Source organism: Diadema setosum, chromosome 17 (genome assembly GCF_964275005.1).
Source record: "Diadema setosum chromosome 17, eeDiaSeto1, whole genome shotgun sequence".
Classification (NCBI taxonomy): domain Eukaryota; kingdom Metazoa; phylum Echinodermata; class Echinoidea; order Diadematoida; family Diadematidae; genus Diadema; species Diadema setosum.
This window is the reverse complement of record NC_092701.1, coordinates 8,009,322-8,023,064: the sequence shown is the minus strand read 5'-3', so window position 1 is coordinate 8,023,064 and position 13,743 is coordinate 8,009,322. Positions and strand designations below refer to the sequence as shown.

General features: G+C 36.6%; 1 protein-coding gene across 1 annotated transcript; it reads right to left on the bottom strand.

Moving 5' to 3' along the window:
- Window positions 1-7,180: 7,180 nt before the first annotated feature.
- LOC140241143 (retinol dehydrogenase 8-like) lies at window positions 7,181-12,329 on the bottom strand. The gene is made up of 4 exons (XM_072320903.1): window positions 12,044-12,329; window positions 10,877-11,056; window positions 9,179-9,272; window positions 7,181-7,508 (listed from the first exon to the last, which is right to left on the bottom strand). Exons 1-4 carry the CDS (start codon window positions 12,306-12,308, stop codon window positions 7,181-7,183), a joined length of 867 nt encoding a protein of 288 aa, XP_072177004.1. The 5' UTR covers window positions 12,309-12,329.
- Window positions 12,330-13,743: the final 1,414 nt, after the last annotated feature.

The window sequence follows — 13,743 nt, the reverse complement described above, 5'->3', positions numbered from 1 at the left end:
TTGTGCTCTCAAAAAAAAAAAAATGGCAAAGTGATGAATGGGGCCTCTGTCAATTTGGGAGACTTCCTGTGTCACCAAGGCACACACGGGAGTCTCCAAAAGAGGATGAACAAAAATATAAGCGAATTATCAAGCACCCATATTTGAATTATTGAAATCATATAAATAAGATGCAATTGCTTCGTTGATGCAACGTGATCATTCAAAAACTCTTCCTCCATATTGTTATGAAAATGTTTGTGATTATTGCTTATGTTCACACTCATTATACTATATACATCATGTTATCACTTTCACCGATGGTCTTTTTTTTAATGATAAGTTTAAATATTCACTACGGTATACTGGACCTGTATTGTGGAATGATTTGAATGTGAGCTATGTTTTTAATCTACAATACAATGATATTTTTAAAGAACAGTATAAAAAGATTCTTCTGAGTTCATACTGATGTTCTGTGTGAAAGCATTGGTTTTAGACTCTGTGTGATATATATGTATTTTGACTATTTCAATTTGTTTTTTTTTTTGTTTTGTTTTGTTTTGGTTTGGTTTTTCCAGTTCAAATTTGTTTCTTTACACTATTAGGTATGTACAGTTTTACAAGTCATATAAAGGCTTTCTTGTGTACATTCATTTTTCATCATTACAGTCATGCAATGCGTACTTTGTGCTGATTTGTTTAGTACATGTATTAACACTTTGTGTTAACATTGTGTGTTAACATTGTTTTGATTGGTATGTTGTATATATGGATGTGTTTTTTTTTTATCCTTATTGAATGATAGAAATAAATGAAATGAAATGAAAATCAGTATGATTACAACACAATCGGTCGCATGGGAAACTGCAAATACATTCCAAGGAGAAATTATAGTTTCATAGTGACTTGTTCCCCAAGTCGTAGCAAAGAGGACCCCATCATCGCGAACGAAATGTCATACATGAAATTTCCCGTACGGGAGTAACGTTTTCTATTACCTATATAGCACGAACTATTTCAGTGCTTATAGAGTAACAAAAACCTAACAAACACAGTTTTCGTCCCTTCGGTCAGTTTGTTAAAACTTGTCCCTGCGTAGTCATGGTAAACTTGAAGTTTACATTGCAAAATGAGTTAACTCCAATCTTGTTAATTTGATGTATTTGCGATATTTGCCATTAAAGCTGCAAAAGAAACAAAGCAAATGGTAGAACAATGGAATGTCTTTAATCAAAACTTCAAGAATATTCCTTGGTATGTAGACCTATAACGCGTGAGGTATATCACTGGAAAGATTTTAGTTTGCCCTATTCGATAATAAACTAATTCTAAAATGGCGCTTAACCCATTTTGGGATCATGCTCTTCATATCTACGCCGACGATAGTTACTCCGGCTTGGAAGGGCTAATGAGCAATAGACACGATAGACGGAGCTGGACGAAGTCTTCATTCTCTTTATCGAGTTATCATGTGGATTCTGTCGTTTTCTCTCCACTAGCCTCATTATCTATAGCAGTAAAAACAATATAACAGTATATAAGAAAAAAAGTGAGATATCTTACAGAATCATGTAAAAAGGGGTGTGGCCAGTGCATGTTGGTAACAAATAACAGTATATATTGTGGTATCATAGCTAAGTGTTTTTTGCAGTGCCCAGAGCTCTCTTTTATTGATCTTGGAGAAAGATGCAGGAAAAGTGTTTAGGATAATAATGCTCTTCATAGATTCGTGCAAACATTTCAAATCTCACCGCAAAATAGCTTTAAAAACGTATATGACAAACGTTTTTAACATATTTTTTTCTTAAAGAGCTTATCACAGTCATGCTCTTGTTTGTCACAATTTTAAACAGTTAGTTAAACAATTATCCTTTTTTTTTTTTGCTTTTAATGCTGCACATCAAAAATCAGTTAGCCGTATAACAGGATCACTCTCAGAGATGTGAAAAATTGGTGTGATTGACTGAAGAGTATAGATAGATGTTGAGCTGTATGTTGAAGGCATTTCGATGTGAACAGTGCTGTATAGTGATCTAATAAACTAAAGTGGAAAAAATGACTGGGATTTGTCCATCTTCTTCATTAGCTCTAATATGGCCTTCTTTTTGTCTCTGATGCTGAAACTTGTTACTCTGAATTTTGTCCCAAAATGTATGAATGCATAAATGTTGCGGTCAGGACGTGATGAAATATAATACTAAATATAGAATAAGGAGTTCCCTCTAAAGGAGTGGCATTAGTTTCATCATCAGTTTACGAAGACATCTCAATGCATAACTCCCGCTGTGATGAAAAACAAAAACAAAAACAAGACATTAATCACCGAGTTCGTAAGTCTTTACATCCTAACTTTCAGTTAAGTGCATAATTATGTTTTCTAACTTGTCGAAAGAAATTCGGAGCTAGAACGGATCAGGAAGATTGCTCAGTGAATAATCCACACACAGACTTGAGAACAATTAATACTTTGTTTGAAAAGGAAGTTTTATTGAAAGTTGAGAGAATAATACAGGACTTATCATATTCATTGTAATCTGTCAATCGGTCAGGCATTTGCCATAGTCATTCAAAAAATAATATACGCCCTACATTGTAGAAGATCATATTGTTCCACATCCTATTTACATGTATACAATCTCGTCAAGCGTCTGTGATGGCGATCATCCCACGAGTCCGATACCGAGGAGATCGACACCCACGAACTCGACACTAGGCAAATAAGGCCCATGAGTCTGCTATCCTAGTACTGACCGGCTGCCTCTAATTTTAAGGCTTCCTGGATTTCCCTCGATTAATCTGGAAAGTACTCACTCCTTTAACTCTAGAAGCACTTCCACGTTTATCGACAACTCCTTTACGTGAAGCACGTCTAATCATAAAAATAAGCCTTGAATATTCCGCCCATACAACAAGTCGAAAGGAGAATATCCCTGACCAGAATTCGGACCATCACGCACATGATGAAAGACAACCACCATCACAGGAGAGACTGGTAAGAATTACGTCATTTTTTACCCTTTTTTTTTTTTTTTTTTTTTTTTACAGGGGGAGGGCAATACTTGGAAAAATTGTCATTCCCCAAGTAAGGAAATGAATATTCAAGGCAATGCGAATGGCTAATTTGCAAGATGCATATATCTGTCACTTGGGGGGGGGGGGGGTTCCGCGTAAGTGTCTTTTCGCTGTGTAATTGATGGAGATTGACCATGAGCTTTTTCATATTTAGAACTGAAATGCTACGACCTCATGAACACTCATGGGTGAATATTTGGAAAATTGTCAATTAAAAAGTAAGAAAATTAACATTGCAGGACAATCCGAATGGGTAATGTGGTGTATAGGCACTTTTTTTCCGCGTGTACGTCTTCACTGTGTGCTTTGCCTACAAGGAGATCGACGAAAGTGGAGTGGGTGGGAGGGGGTGTCCCCCTTCTATAGCCGAGGGGGGCTTTTTGCATTTTTGATGAAACCCAACGCTCTGGCGAGCACTTTGGGGGAAATGTGAGTGGAATATTGTCCATCAAAATGTAAGAAATGTTGGAGGACAATGTGAATGGTTAATAAGGTATTGCCAATACCCTCGGGAGATTGACCATTTCCCCCTGACCAGCCTGTCCAAAACACAAATGAAAAAAGCAGGAGTGATGCGATGGGCACTCGCAATGCAGGCACATCAGTATCATGTGGAGGTGATCACAGGATCAGACAATGTTGGAGCAGACTATCCGAGCCGCTGCCCTCTTGTAGAATGAGAGGGTAATTCTGTGAATAATTGGGTACATACTAAATAAATTGTCGGAGGGGTAGTTTTCAGGGGAAACCAATTTCTAAAATCTTTTTAAATGTTGAAATCTGGAAGAAAACTGAAAAAACGCCAATTTTGGTTGAAGAGCAAATGTCACAAGTAAGGTTGGAAATTGACATTCATTTTATGACCCAGTTTTGTTCGACCCTTCTCCAATAAAAGGTGTCACTATTTGTTTCATTCTGCCTTCGCTGGTGAAAGCTGGCACAGGTGTACCACATGTTTAAGTGACTATCACCTGGAACCTATTCCCTTTAAAACTACTCTTTTCATGGTGTGTGTTACCATGTTAATGTATGCAAATCAGATGTTGACATACGCGCATCGTTACCATACCCTTTTCGTTACCGTAACTTTGTATTAAAATTGTTTGCGTATGTTTAGGGATTTAAAGGGTCCCTGAAATCCAAATGCATGTTGATTTGTGTTGATTCATTATACCCTCAACATCACTTTTGCGGTGAAACGAATCTCTAGAAACATTCCAATATATTCTTAACGTTTTTTTTTTTCTTCTATTTTTCTTCAGATTACTTGAGAACGCCCACAAAAAAATCCTTCCAAAATAATATTCCTCAGATGACCTCATCTGTCAATCATTGCTAAAGTACTGAAATGTTTAACAAAACTTCCCCTCGCCTATTAAGCATAACTTGCATGTTCCCTCGCCATGTCTTTTGTTAGTCGCATTAATATCACAGAAACATGCAAGTTATGCTGAGTCGAGGGAAAGGTGCATTCCAGTGTATTTTTTAAGCATATCAGTACTTTAGCAATGATTGACAGATGAGGTCACAACAGGAATATTGGTTTGGAAGGATTTTTTTTTTTTTTTTTTTTTGTGGGCGTAACTTGCATGTTCCCTCGCCATGTCTTTTGTTAGTCGCATTAATATCACAGAAACGTGCAAGTTATGCTGAGTCGAGTGGAAAGTGCATTCCAATGTCTTTTGTGAAACATTTCAGTACTTTAGCAATGATTGACAGATGAGGTCATCTAAAGAATATTGGTTTGGAAGGATTTTTTGTGGGCGTTCCCAAGTAATCTGAAGAAAAATAGAAGAAAAAAAAATCGTTAAAAATATATGGAATGTTTCTAGATATTCGTTTCACCGCAAAAGTGATGTTGAGGCTACCATAAATCAATACAAATCAACATGCACTTGGATTTAAGGGTTACTCGTGTATTGTCAGCCATAGCTTTTCCGTGCCACGCCCAAAGTGCTACGTTGGGGAAGGTATAATATCCATCCACTGTACACGTTTAGTCATTACGTTCTTTGCTGTCAGTCAATTAAGTTGTCATTGAATTCGTGTCGTCTGGAGTTCAAGTTAAGCAGCCGTTATATTATTTTCACCATATGTTACTCCGTTTCAATATTTGCCACAATTTCTTGTCTTCTATCGGCCTCAGTCGACGCCAAGTTTTTATTCAAGGAGTCCTCATCCTGTATTTTAGTGTGGAAAACTCATCTATGGCGGTAAGCACACTTTATTTTGTATTAACGATTATGAAGATGGTGAACTATGTTATGAAACCAAGAAGGTATCAAAGAATGATGTTTGTATTTGAATGAGAAAGTATAATATATTGCGTTAAATGATGGAAGGTTGTTAATATAACGCAATGTCTTAAATGAAAGCAGTAATTCAGATGTGATATGGAAATTGTAACATGGACAGAATGCCTGCCGTGCATGCGTGTGCTGTATGTGATTTGGAGTTAATACTAAATGATTATTATAATGATGGGACAAATTGTCTGTTCTTCCGTATAGAGTATAATTTTTGAACGATGTCACGCCTCGTCAGCGTCATCGGGGAATCATCACAAGGCCACCTGCATCACTGATCGCCAAGTTCCTCATTATTTCACCTCCGTACCGACTCAGAAATCATCGTCGTGCGCCAGCATTCTCCAGCTCGTGTGTGTTAGCTGTAAGGGGTCCCCAACCGCGAACTGTCAGGTTTTCCATGTGTGTGTCTGTGTGTTGCTCCGTATGTTTGTGTGCGTGATTTCCTTAGTCCGTGTAAAATCAAAGATTAATTTTCACAACTGCTTTCCTGTATAACTCAGAGGTTGCCAATACAGTTTGTCGTAAAACTGTTATAAAGGCCTTTATTTACTCTGTAATTCAGAATGTTTGATTAAAATACTCGCCATGTCTTTTGTTAGTCACATTCCTATCACAGAAACATGCAAGTTATGCTGAGTCGAGGGAAAGGTGCATTCCAATGTATTTTTCAAGCATATCAGTACTTTAGTAGTGATTGACAGATGAGGTCACAACAGGAATATTGGTATTGGTTTGGAAGGATTTTGTGTGTGTGTGTGTGTGTGTGGGCGTATCCAAGTAATCTGAAGAAAAATAGAAGAAAAATTAGTTTAAAATATATGGAATGTTTCTAGGTACTCGTTTCACGGCAAGAAGTAATGTTTAGTGTATCATAAATCAACACAAATCAACATGCATTTGTATTTCAGGGAACCTTTAATTATGAACATTATATTGTAAGTTGTGCATCCGTACAAATTATTACCAAGGATTACATTCTCGAAATTCATTGTTCTCTCAAGTTTCGTCAATTTTCGTCATTGACACATTGTACTAAGGGTTGATATTACACTGCATTACTATGGAGCCTACATCAAGCTTTTGCTTTTTAGTAGGTTCGTCATATCACACTGTATCCATATTTCCTTATACAATTGTTTAATTCTATCTCAAATTGACAGTCTTGTGTTAGACCTATTCGGGCTTCTCTTTTCCAATAACACAATTATTTTGAACATTAGTATCACATGTATATGTATATATCTAGTATTGTTGTTGTATACATTGTATTTTCCCTTTAATTTGTATCAACAAAAATGTGCAATTGAAAATAATTGTCATTTGAAATTGGGAAAAAGCATGAAATATTTCTCGAAAGCAAATAGAATGTAAAGTTCGTAAAAAATGTGGAATATGGCACATGCACAGTGAGTTAAAGTAAAATAATAACTTAACTGAACTGGTAACAGCTTTCCTTATAAATAAAATTTGTCTTTATGTCATGGTGCGGTCTTCAGCATCATATTCCTTTGTCAATCTATTTTCAAAAATTTTACCGTTCAGACACATAAAAAAAATCATTGTAAAGTACCTAGCTGCTCTAGATCTCTCATTACCATAAAAATTACATTGTTTCCACGCATGAAATAATTGTCTATCAGCTGACTGACAAACAAATACTACCATTGTAGTAGTCAAGATAATGACATAGAGCGTATACTGAATTAGATTTTAGGAACGTAAATATCAAGTACTGGGTAGACCTCTTATCTTATATACTGGAAGCAAAAAAGGCGTATATGAATTAAAAACTCTTGCACATGAATCAAAGACACAGCCTACGAAGCCCCAATGTCCTTGCATAGTAAGGCGATTTTCTTTTCCCCAGTCAGGTCGTTGGCGACTTCGACCAATTTCTCCTGGTAATCTGGAGAAACAAGCAGGTGTCTGAAAATCGGTTCGTCGACCTCGATGCACTTCTTCGTCAAGACGTCGACCACGTCGTCTGCTGAATAGGCGGGATGCTTTCCCGATGATTCAACAAGGCAACGTAGCTGACGTCGATCGATGTCGTCAATGGTATTGTCACTGAGTTGAGATTTGAACTCCATCCAAGCCCCTAACACCATTCCTGTCTTTACTCGATTAGGCTCGATCATGGAAACTCTACAGAGAAAAATAAACAATAAGATGCATTTTGACAATCTGTATGCTGTCATAATACATGCAATAAAACATATGACAACTGACACAAACATACAAACACGCACTTCACCACCACTATCCAAAACATGTCATTCGGAAGACCTGCTAAGAGTTCATGGCATGAGAGATTATTTGGTTGTCAGTTAGACGTCATGCGTTCACCGTGAACATGTGACCTTCATTTTCCAACTTCTCTCAGTGAAATTTAATAGAGCGTGATCACATGGCTGAGAATAAACCCAATTAGTCTGGCCAGCATGGAGATATCGGCCTATGTTTTATTGACGTCAGGCGGAGTAACGCATTGTTGTGTAGTAAAAACTTCTACGGAAGACTGCTTGGAATTGCTAAAATTGACCTGTTTTCTAAGAATATTTATTATGAACATGGAAAAATACAAAGTAATTCATTGATACCTTAACAGACTGCAGATTTTTAGAAAACATTCGAAGGAATCTTTTACCTATATTTATGGGTATACTTGACACGTTGGTGTGGGCATAAATATCAAATCTTGATTCAAATCTTCAAAACGTCAAGCGCTTGACCAATCACATAAGAATCATTGGAACCCACCCGGTGCACAAAGGTAGCTTACCGTCTGATCAGCAACTAGATTAAAGAACAAGTTCACCTTCGTATACATGAGGATTGAGGAAATGCATCAATGTTGGTATACATAGAATACATTAGTGAAAGTTCGGGGGAAAACCTGACAACTAGTTGAAAGGTTATGAATTTTTCAAGTTTCATTGTCGCCGTTGCTAGATGAGAAGCCTATTACAGCGTGTGATGCCAGATGCGTAGAACGATGTAAAGGTGATCAAAATAGAATTGAACATGTCTGCACTTTTCTTGCATAATAAAAGAGCACTCGACTAGCCTCTTTCAGAAGTCAGAGGGAATAATATTACCCTAAATCATATATTATTGACAAGTCGAGAAAATTTGTACTTAAAACAAAAAGAAATATTGTGGAGTTTTCTTTAAAATGCATTTCTTTTGAACGGATTATCTGATTTTTCTCAAACTTTCACTGATGTGTTCTACTAATATGGCTGCATTCATTCAATCCACATACTAATTAAGATGAACTTGGCGCCTAAGAGAGGACACCCATCACTTAATATGATGACTTACAATATTGGTAATCTCGGCCATTTCTTAACCGGTTTTCAGTAAGAAAGTCGATTTGCTTATAAAACCTACGATTTCGTTTCGTTTCGTTTTTTCTTAGTAATTTTATTACTCCACGTTAGAATATCAACAAGGTGCTCAGTAGATATATGTATTTATGCAAATAACACGTACGTAATACATATCATGCAGTTGGAGGAGACCGTTAATGATAAGTATTTCGCTTGTCGTGGATAACGGTCTTTAATAATGGTTTCCTATACAGTATTCTCTCTTCCTTTAAATGAAAGAACAAAACACATACAAACAGAATAAATAACGTGAACATTCAAGTATTTTCAATGTCATTAGACGAATCAATGCGAAACGAAACGCCACCATCGGAACTGTTGTTCTGATCTTTATTTCACTGAATGATTGGTCCGCTGATTGGTAGTCCGCTCAACTGGAGTGGAATAAATGAGTTGTACTGACAAATTTCGCTTGACTGTCACCTGATATTGAATGACTTGACAGCGGGGAGCAACGATTCAAAGAACCCTTCCACGGCACACTTGGAGGCACTGTAGATCTCGCTGTAAGGTTTACCTGCAAGTTGATATACGGTATACTGGTATAAGTGTATTAATGAAATGCACACACACACACACACACACACAAATATATATATGTATATATATACATATATATATATATATATATATATATATATATATATACATATATATATACATATATACATGTTGTTTTCTTTATCCACTTTATAAGATTGGAAAAGCACTGCATAAGTGTAAATTTTGTAGGTGTTGAATTTCTTCAATATGTTGCTCTTGAATGAACTACAAAGACCAAAAAAAAAAAAACAAAAAACAAAAAAACACGCGTATATATCAGGATAGTAATTCCCAAAAGAAATTGTGATAAAAACAAAATAACCTGAATTGACAGAATTCGCGAAGGTCATCGCGTGAAATACTCTATGTATACGTCGCTAATTACATTTTTCTCCAGTCACCGCATTCACATCCTAAATTTATTTAATGCCGTTCATTTCATTTCCGACGAAAGTATGCAATATGACATTTGCACATAAACAAAGTAAGGTACAATGTGACTTCAGCAAATTTCAAATGATATTTAAGGGCACGTCATTTGTTTCCAATGAAATGAAACATACTATTAGATAAAGGAATGCATTGGCAAACTGTAACTGAATCGTAATAAAGAAAAAGTCGGAAATGGAGGGGACTGCTCAAAAGCCTTGCTTGTAGAATGCAGTTCTCGTGAGTAGTAAATTGTAGTAATAATCAAACAAAACGATAAGACTTACTACTTGGGAAACAGAACAAAAACAAATACGTACAGAAACTACACACATAAAGAAACGAAGCAGCTCTCTTAAACATACGCGTGGAAAGAATAGACAGGAGGTCAAAGGTCAGAAAGAGGACAGGGAAAGGAGGAAGATTTCAAGGGTCGGTGCCAAAGCACATGAGACTATAGTCTCACCTACATATGAATTATGTGAATAGTATGTTATAACGATTATGAAATAAATTAAAAAAAATTAAAAACGTTATAGCAAAGAGACATATTAGCGGCATTCAAAATGCAAGTCCCCAGTGATATACGAATTAATAAAAATATCTTTAATCTAAAAGTAAAGGTATTGAATCTTAGAGCTTCTTTTATGTTGCTATCACGGGAATTCCAGAATTTAGGTCCGGCAAATGAGAATATAGATTTTGTAAAAATCGTCCTAGACAGTGGTAAATGAAATTCATTAGAATCTGGGACCATAGAAAGTAAACTGAGCGTTGTATAACATTGACTGGTACAGAGCAATATTGCAATGTGGGTATCCAAAAGAAAAACAACGCAACTGCATCTATACCTCTCTGTTTACGTGTATACACCAGTAATAGAGGTAACGTCGCTGTAACTATTAACAGCCATCTTGCCGTAAGTATACAATGTCATACATTTGAGGTTATAAAAGGTCTATCAGATATGGCCCTGGAAAAAGTTCACAGGTATAAATCAAGTTAGGATGAAGGAGCAAAATGGAAAGTATATCCTAAAATGATTATAAACTGGAAGTATTTTAGATTTATACCAATTTGTCAAGAGATGACATGAACCTGACTGAAATAATCTGGCAATAATTCATAGAGAAAACTCTATTACCGTACCTATCACTCCGTCAACGCTGGTGACACTGATGATTCTTCCCGCCTTTTTCTGCTTCATGTGGGGAAGTACGGCCAGGGTGAGTCGGATCGTGCCGATAGTGTTCACGTTAAAGATGCTCTCTATCCTTGCACGTGACACGCGCTCTGGGACACCTAAGGTAGTAATTCCAGCTATATTGACTGAAGAATGAAAACATCAAAAAGTTTGACAAATCTACCTATACATCACCGTGAAGAGAGGTACGTCGTGGGAAAGCATTCTCAATTTTCACTGAACACATAAGCCTATAGCCAATGAGTTTCGGCTTTACTTCAAATGGCGTCTACCTTACCTTTGGATACTCGAAGTGAGAGGTACATGTCAGATGATGTCACAAGACCGACACCCATGAGTCATACAGCCCACGAGTCATAGAGCTCACGAGTCATACAGCAATGAGTTCGACACCAAGCTAACAAGGCCCAGGAGACCGACACATGAAGCCCCGTGTTGTATCTGTCGAACTCATGGGCTGTTCTTATCTAGTGTTGAACTCATTGGCTGTATGACTCGTGACCTACATTTCACTATTTTCAATGTCGAACTCGTGGGCTTTATGACTCGTGGGTATCGGTCTTATAATAATAATAATAATAATAATTGCATTTATATGGCGCTTCATACTGACGTTTCTAAGCGCACTTTGCTACTCATACAAATAGATTAGAAAAAACTTATGGGATGACCCCCGAAGTGATTCAATTGCATGGCATCATTTCTCTCTTTAGATATTCAAAAACAATTAACAAACAAACAAACAAAAAGTGAAAAGTAACTTTGATATTGCTCATCCTGTTTAAAAGAGAGATTGAAGGATCCGGTTAAGTTATTGAGATCTGTTACACAAAGCGAACCAAAAGGAAAGAGAAAGGGTAAAACTTCAACTTCCAACTTCTCTATTGTGCTGCTCATTCAAGGATCAAACAGAAGAGGTTCTTGAAAAAAAAAATGTTATTCGAATAAAAGAGAAAACTCATAATTAGTGCTATGAGTAGAGAGACACCTGACTGTTTTGTCGCTTCAAATAGCAGGAAAACTATCCGTAAGAAAATTGTATTGAAAAAAAGATGAAGGTAAAAACTTGGAATTTGGCAAAAGTTACATCTCAAGAATAAGAAAGTGCTCACTGAGAATATCGATGCGTCCGTGAGTTTTAATGACGTCATCAACTACTCGTGTGATGTCTTCATCCTTGGTCATGTTCATCTCCTTGATGAAGATTGTCTTATCAATAGCGTCCCCAACGGCGGCAACTAACTCGGCCTTTTCTGACATGGCAATGATGGTAGCGATGACAAGGTAGCGTTGATCGGGGTCTTGTGCGAGACGTCGAGCAGCACAGAGCCCAATACCCGACGCACATCCAGTCACGAGTACCACTTGAGGAGTCATTGTTACCGTATGAAGTTTACCCGGTGTTTTTTTTTTTCTACAAAACAGAATACATTGGACCAAAATCGTTTCTGATTAAATATGACATATTGGGGTGCTGTTCCTGCACAGGTAAGAGACTGATCTTAATCAGAGTACTAATGTTTATTGACATCCACACCCTTGACGGCAAAACTATGCGGAAAGAAAACACTTTCCTAATTCTCCTCCATTTCAGTTTACTCCTTTTTCTTATCTTCGTCCTCTGTTTTTCTCCTCTACTACTTGCATTTAATATCGTATGTCTTTGTTACTTGTATACGACGAATTAGTTTTTTTTTTTTCAACCTGACAACTTCTACTTGGATTAAAAAGGAAGATATCACTCAGTCATTAGTTCTTATGATACATCTTTTTTTCATTATTTCTCTCTTTCCTAAGTTGCGTACTTGTTTCCCACGCTTTCAGCCAAAGGCTCACGCCTGTAGACCTGTAGGTTATTATCCATAGACGCACGAATTGATAAAGGGGGAAAAATAAAGGAACACACACCAAAGAAGGCGAACACTTATTCAATAGAGTGCCAAAACACCTGAAAGGAAGACTATAACGTTTTATGCGTACGTCTGTACTGAATGGAAAACGCCATATGATTTAACAACAAAACGTGCTTTCTTAACCGTAACAAATGTTATCCCTTGACATTTTCCTCTGCCAATTATTACATGCGGCATTTTCACCCATTATTTTTCCCCTGACATTTTTTTTTTACTTGCTTATACCTGCAATTAATTGGATTGCTATATTTCGGTTCATTAAAGGCTGCATGGTGATTTACTCTGTATTATAGGTCTTTCGATTATGTCAGGATCATCGTATATAGATTCTAGTGACTGTTTAACCGGAGGGCCAAACCCCCAAAATCGCTTATTTAATGAGTGAGTTGCACTCTCTCTACAAATTAAGTAGACCATGCTTATTTTCAAGATTTTATTGTAACAAACAACATTCCACTGGTCTACCTCGAAAAATTTGTTGCGAAAACCTCCAAATCCAAGATGGCGTCCAAAATGGCCGCCATATTTACTGTGAAATTTGTTATTTGAAAGATAGAATTCGACAGAAACATCAGATTTCAACAAATGTGATGTCATATGAAAGAGAATAAAATTTTCTACAAGTTGATACCATTTTTATTGGTTATTGTGATAGCTGGATTGAGATTTTAAGGAAAAAACAATTTTTTTTAATATTTTTCTGAAAAAAGGAAAATCATGAAAATGCTTGATTTAGCATAAATCAGAGAATGACAGAAGGATTATCTTGAAACGATAAGGAATTTTGTTTGACATATAATTAATATTTGGAGAAAATTAGGGGTCAGTACCGCTTTTTGTTCAGGAGTAATAATGTCTCAAACTTGAAAACTCACGTTGTAAAAATGGGCACTTTAGTT

Excerpts from the sequence above, each read along its gene's own strand:
- LOC140241143 (XM_072320903.1), bottom strand. The coding sequence starts at position 12,308 with ATGACTCCTCAAGTGGTACTCGTGACTGGATGTGCGTCGGGTATTGGG. Across the intron at positions 9,273-10,876 it reads CAGCGTTGACGGAGTGATAG|GTAAACCTTACAGCGAGATC; the intron begins GTACGGTAATAG and ends ATCAACTTGCAG. Across the intron at positions 7,509-9,178 it reads GTCAAGTCATTCAATATCAG|AGTTTCCATGATCGAGCCTA; the intron begins GTGACAGTCAAG and ends TTTTCTCTGTAG.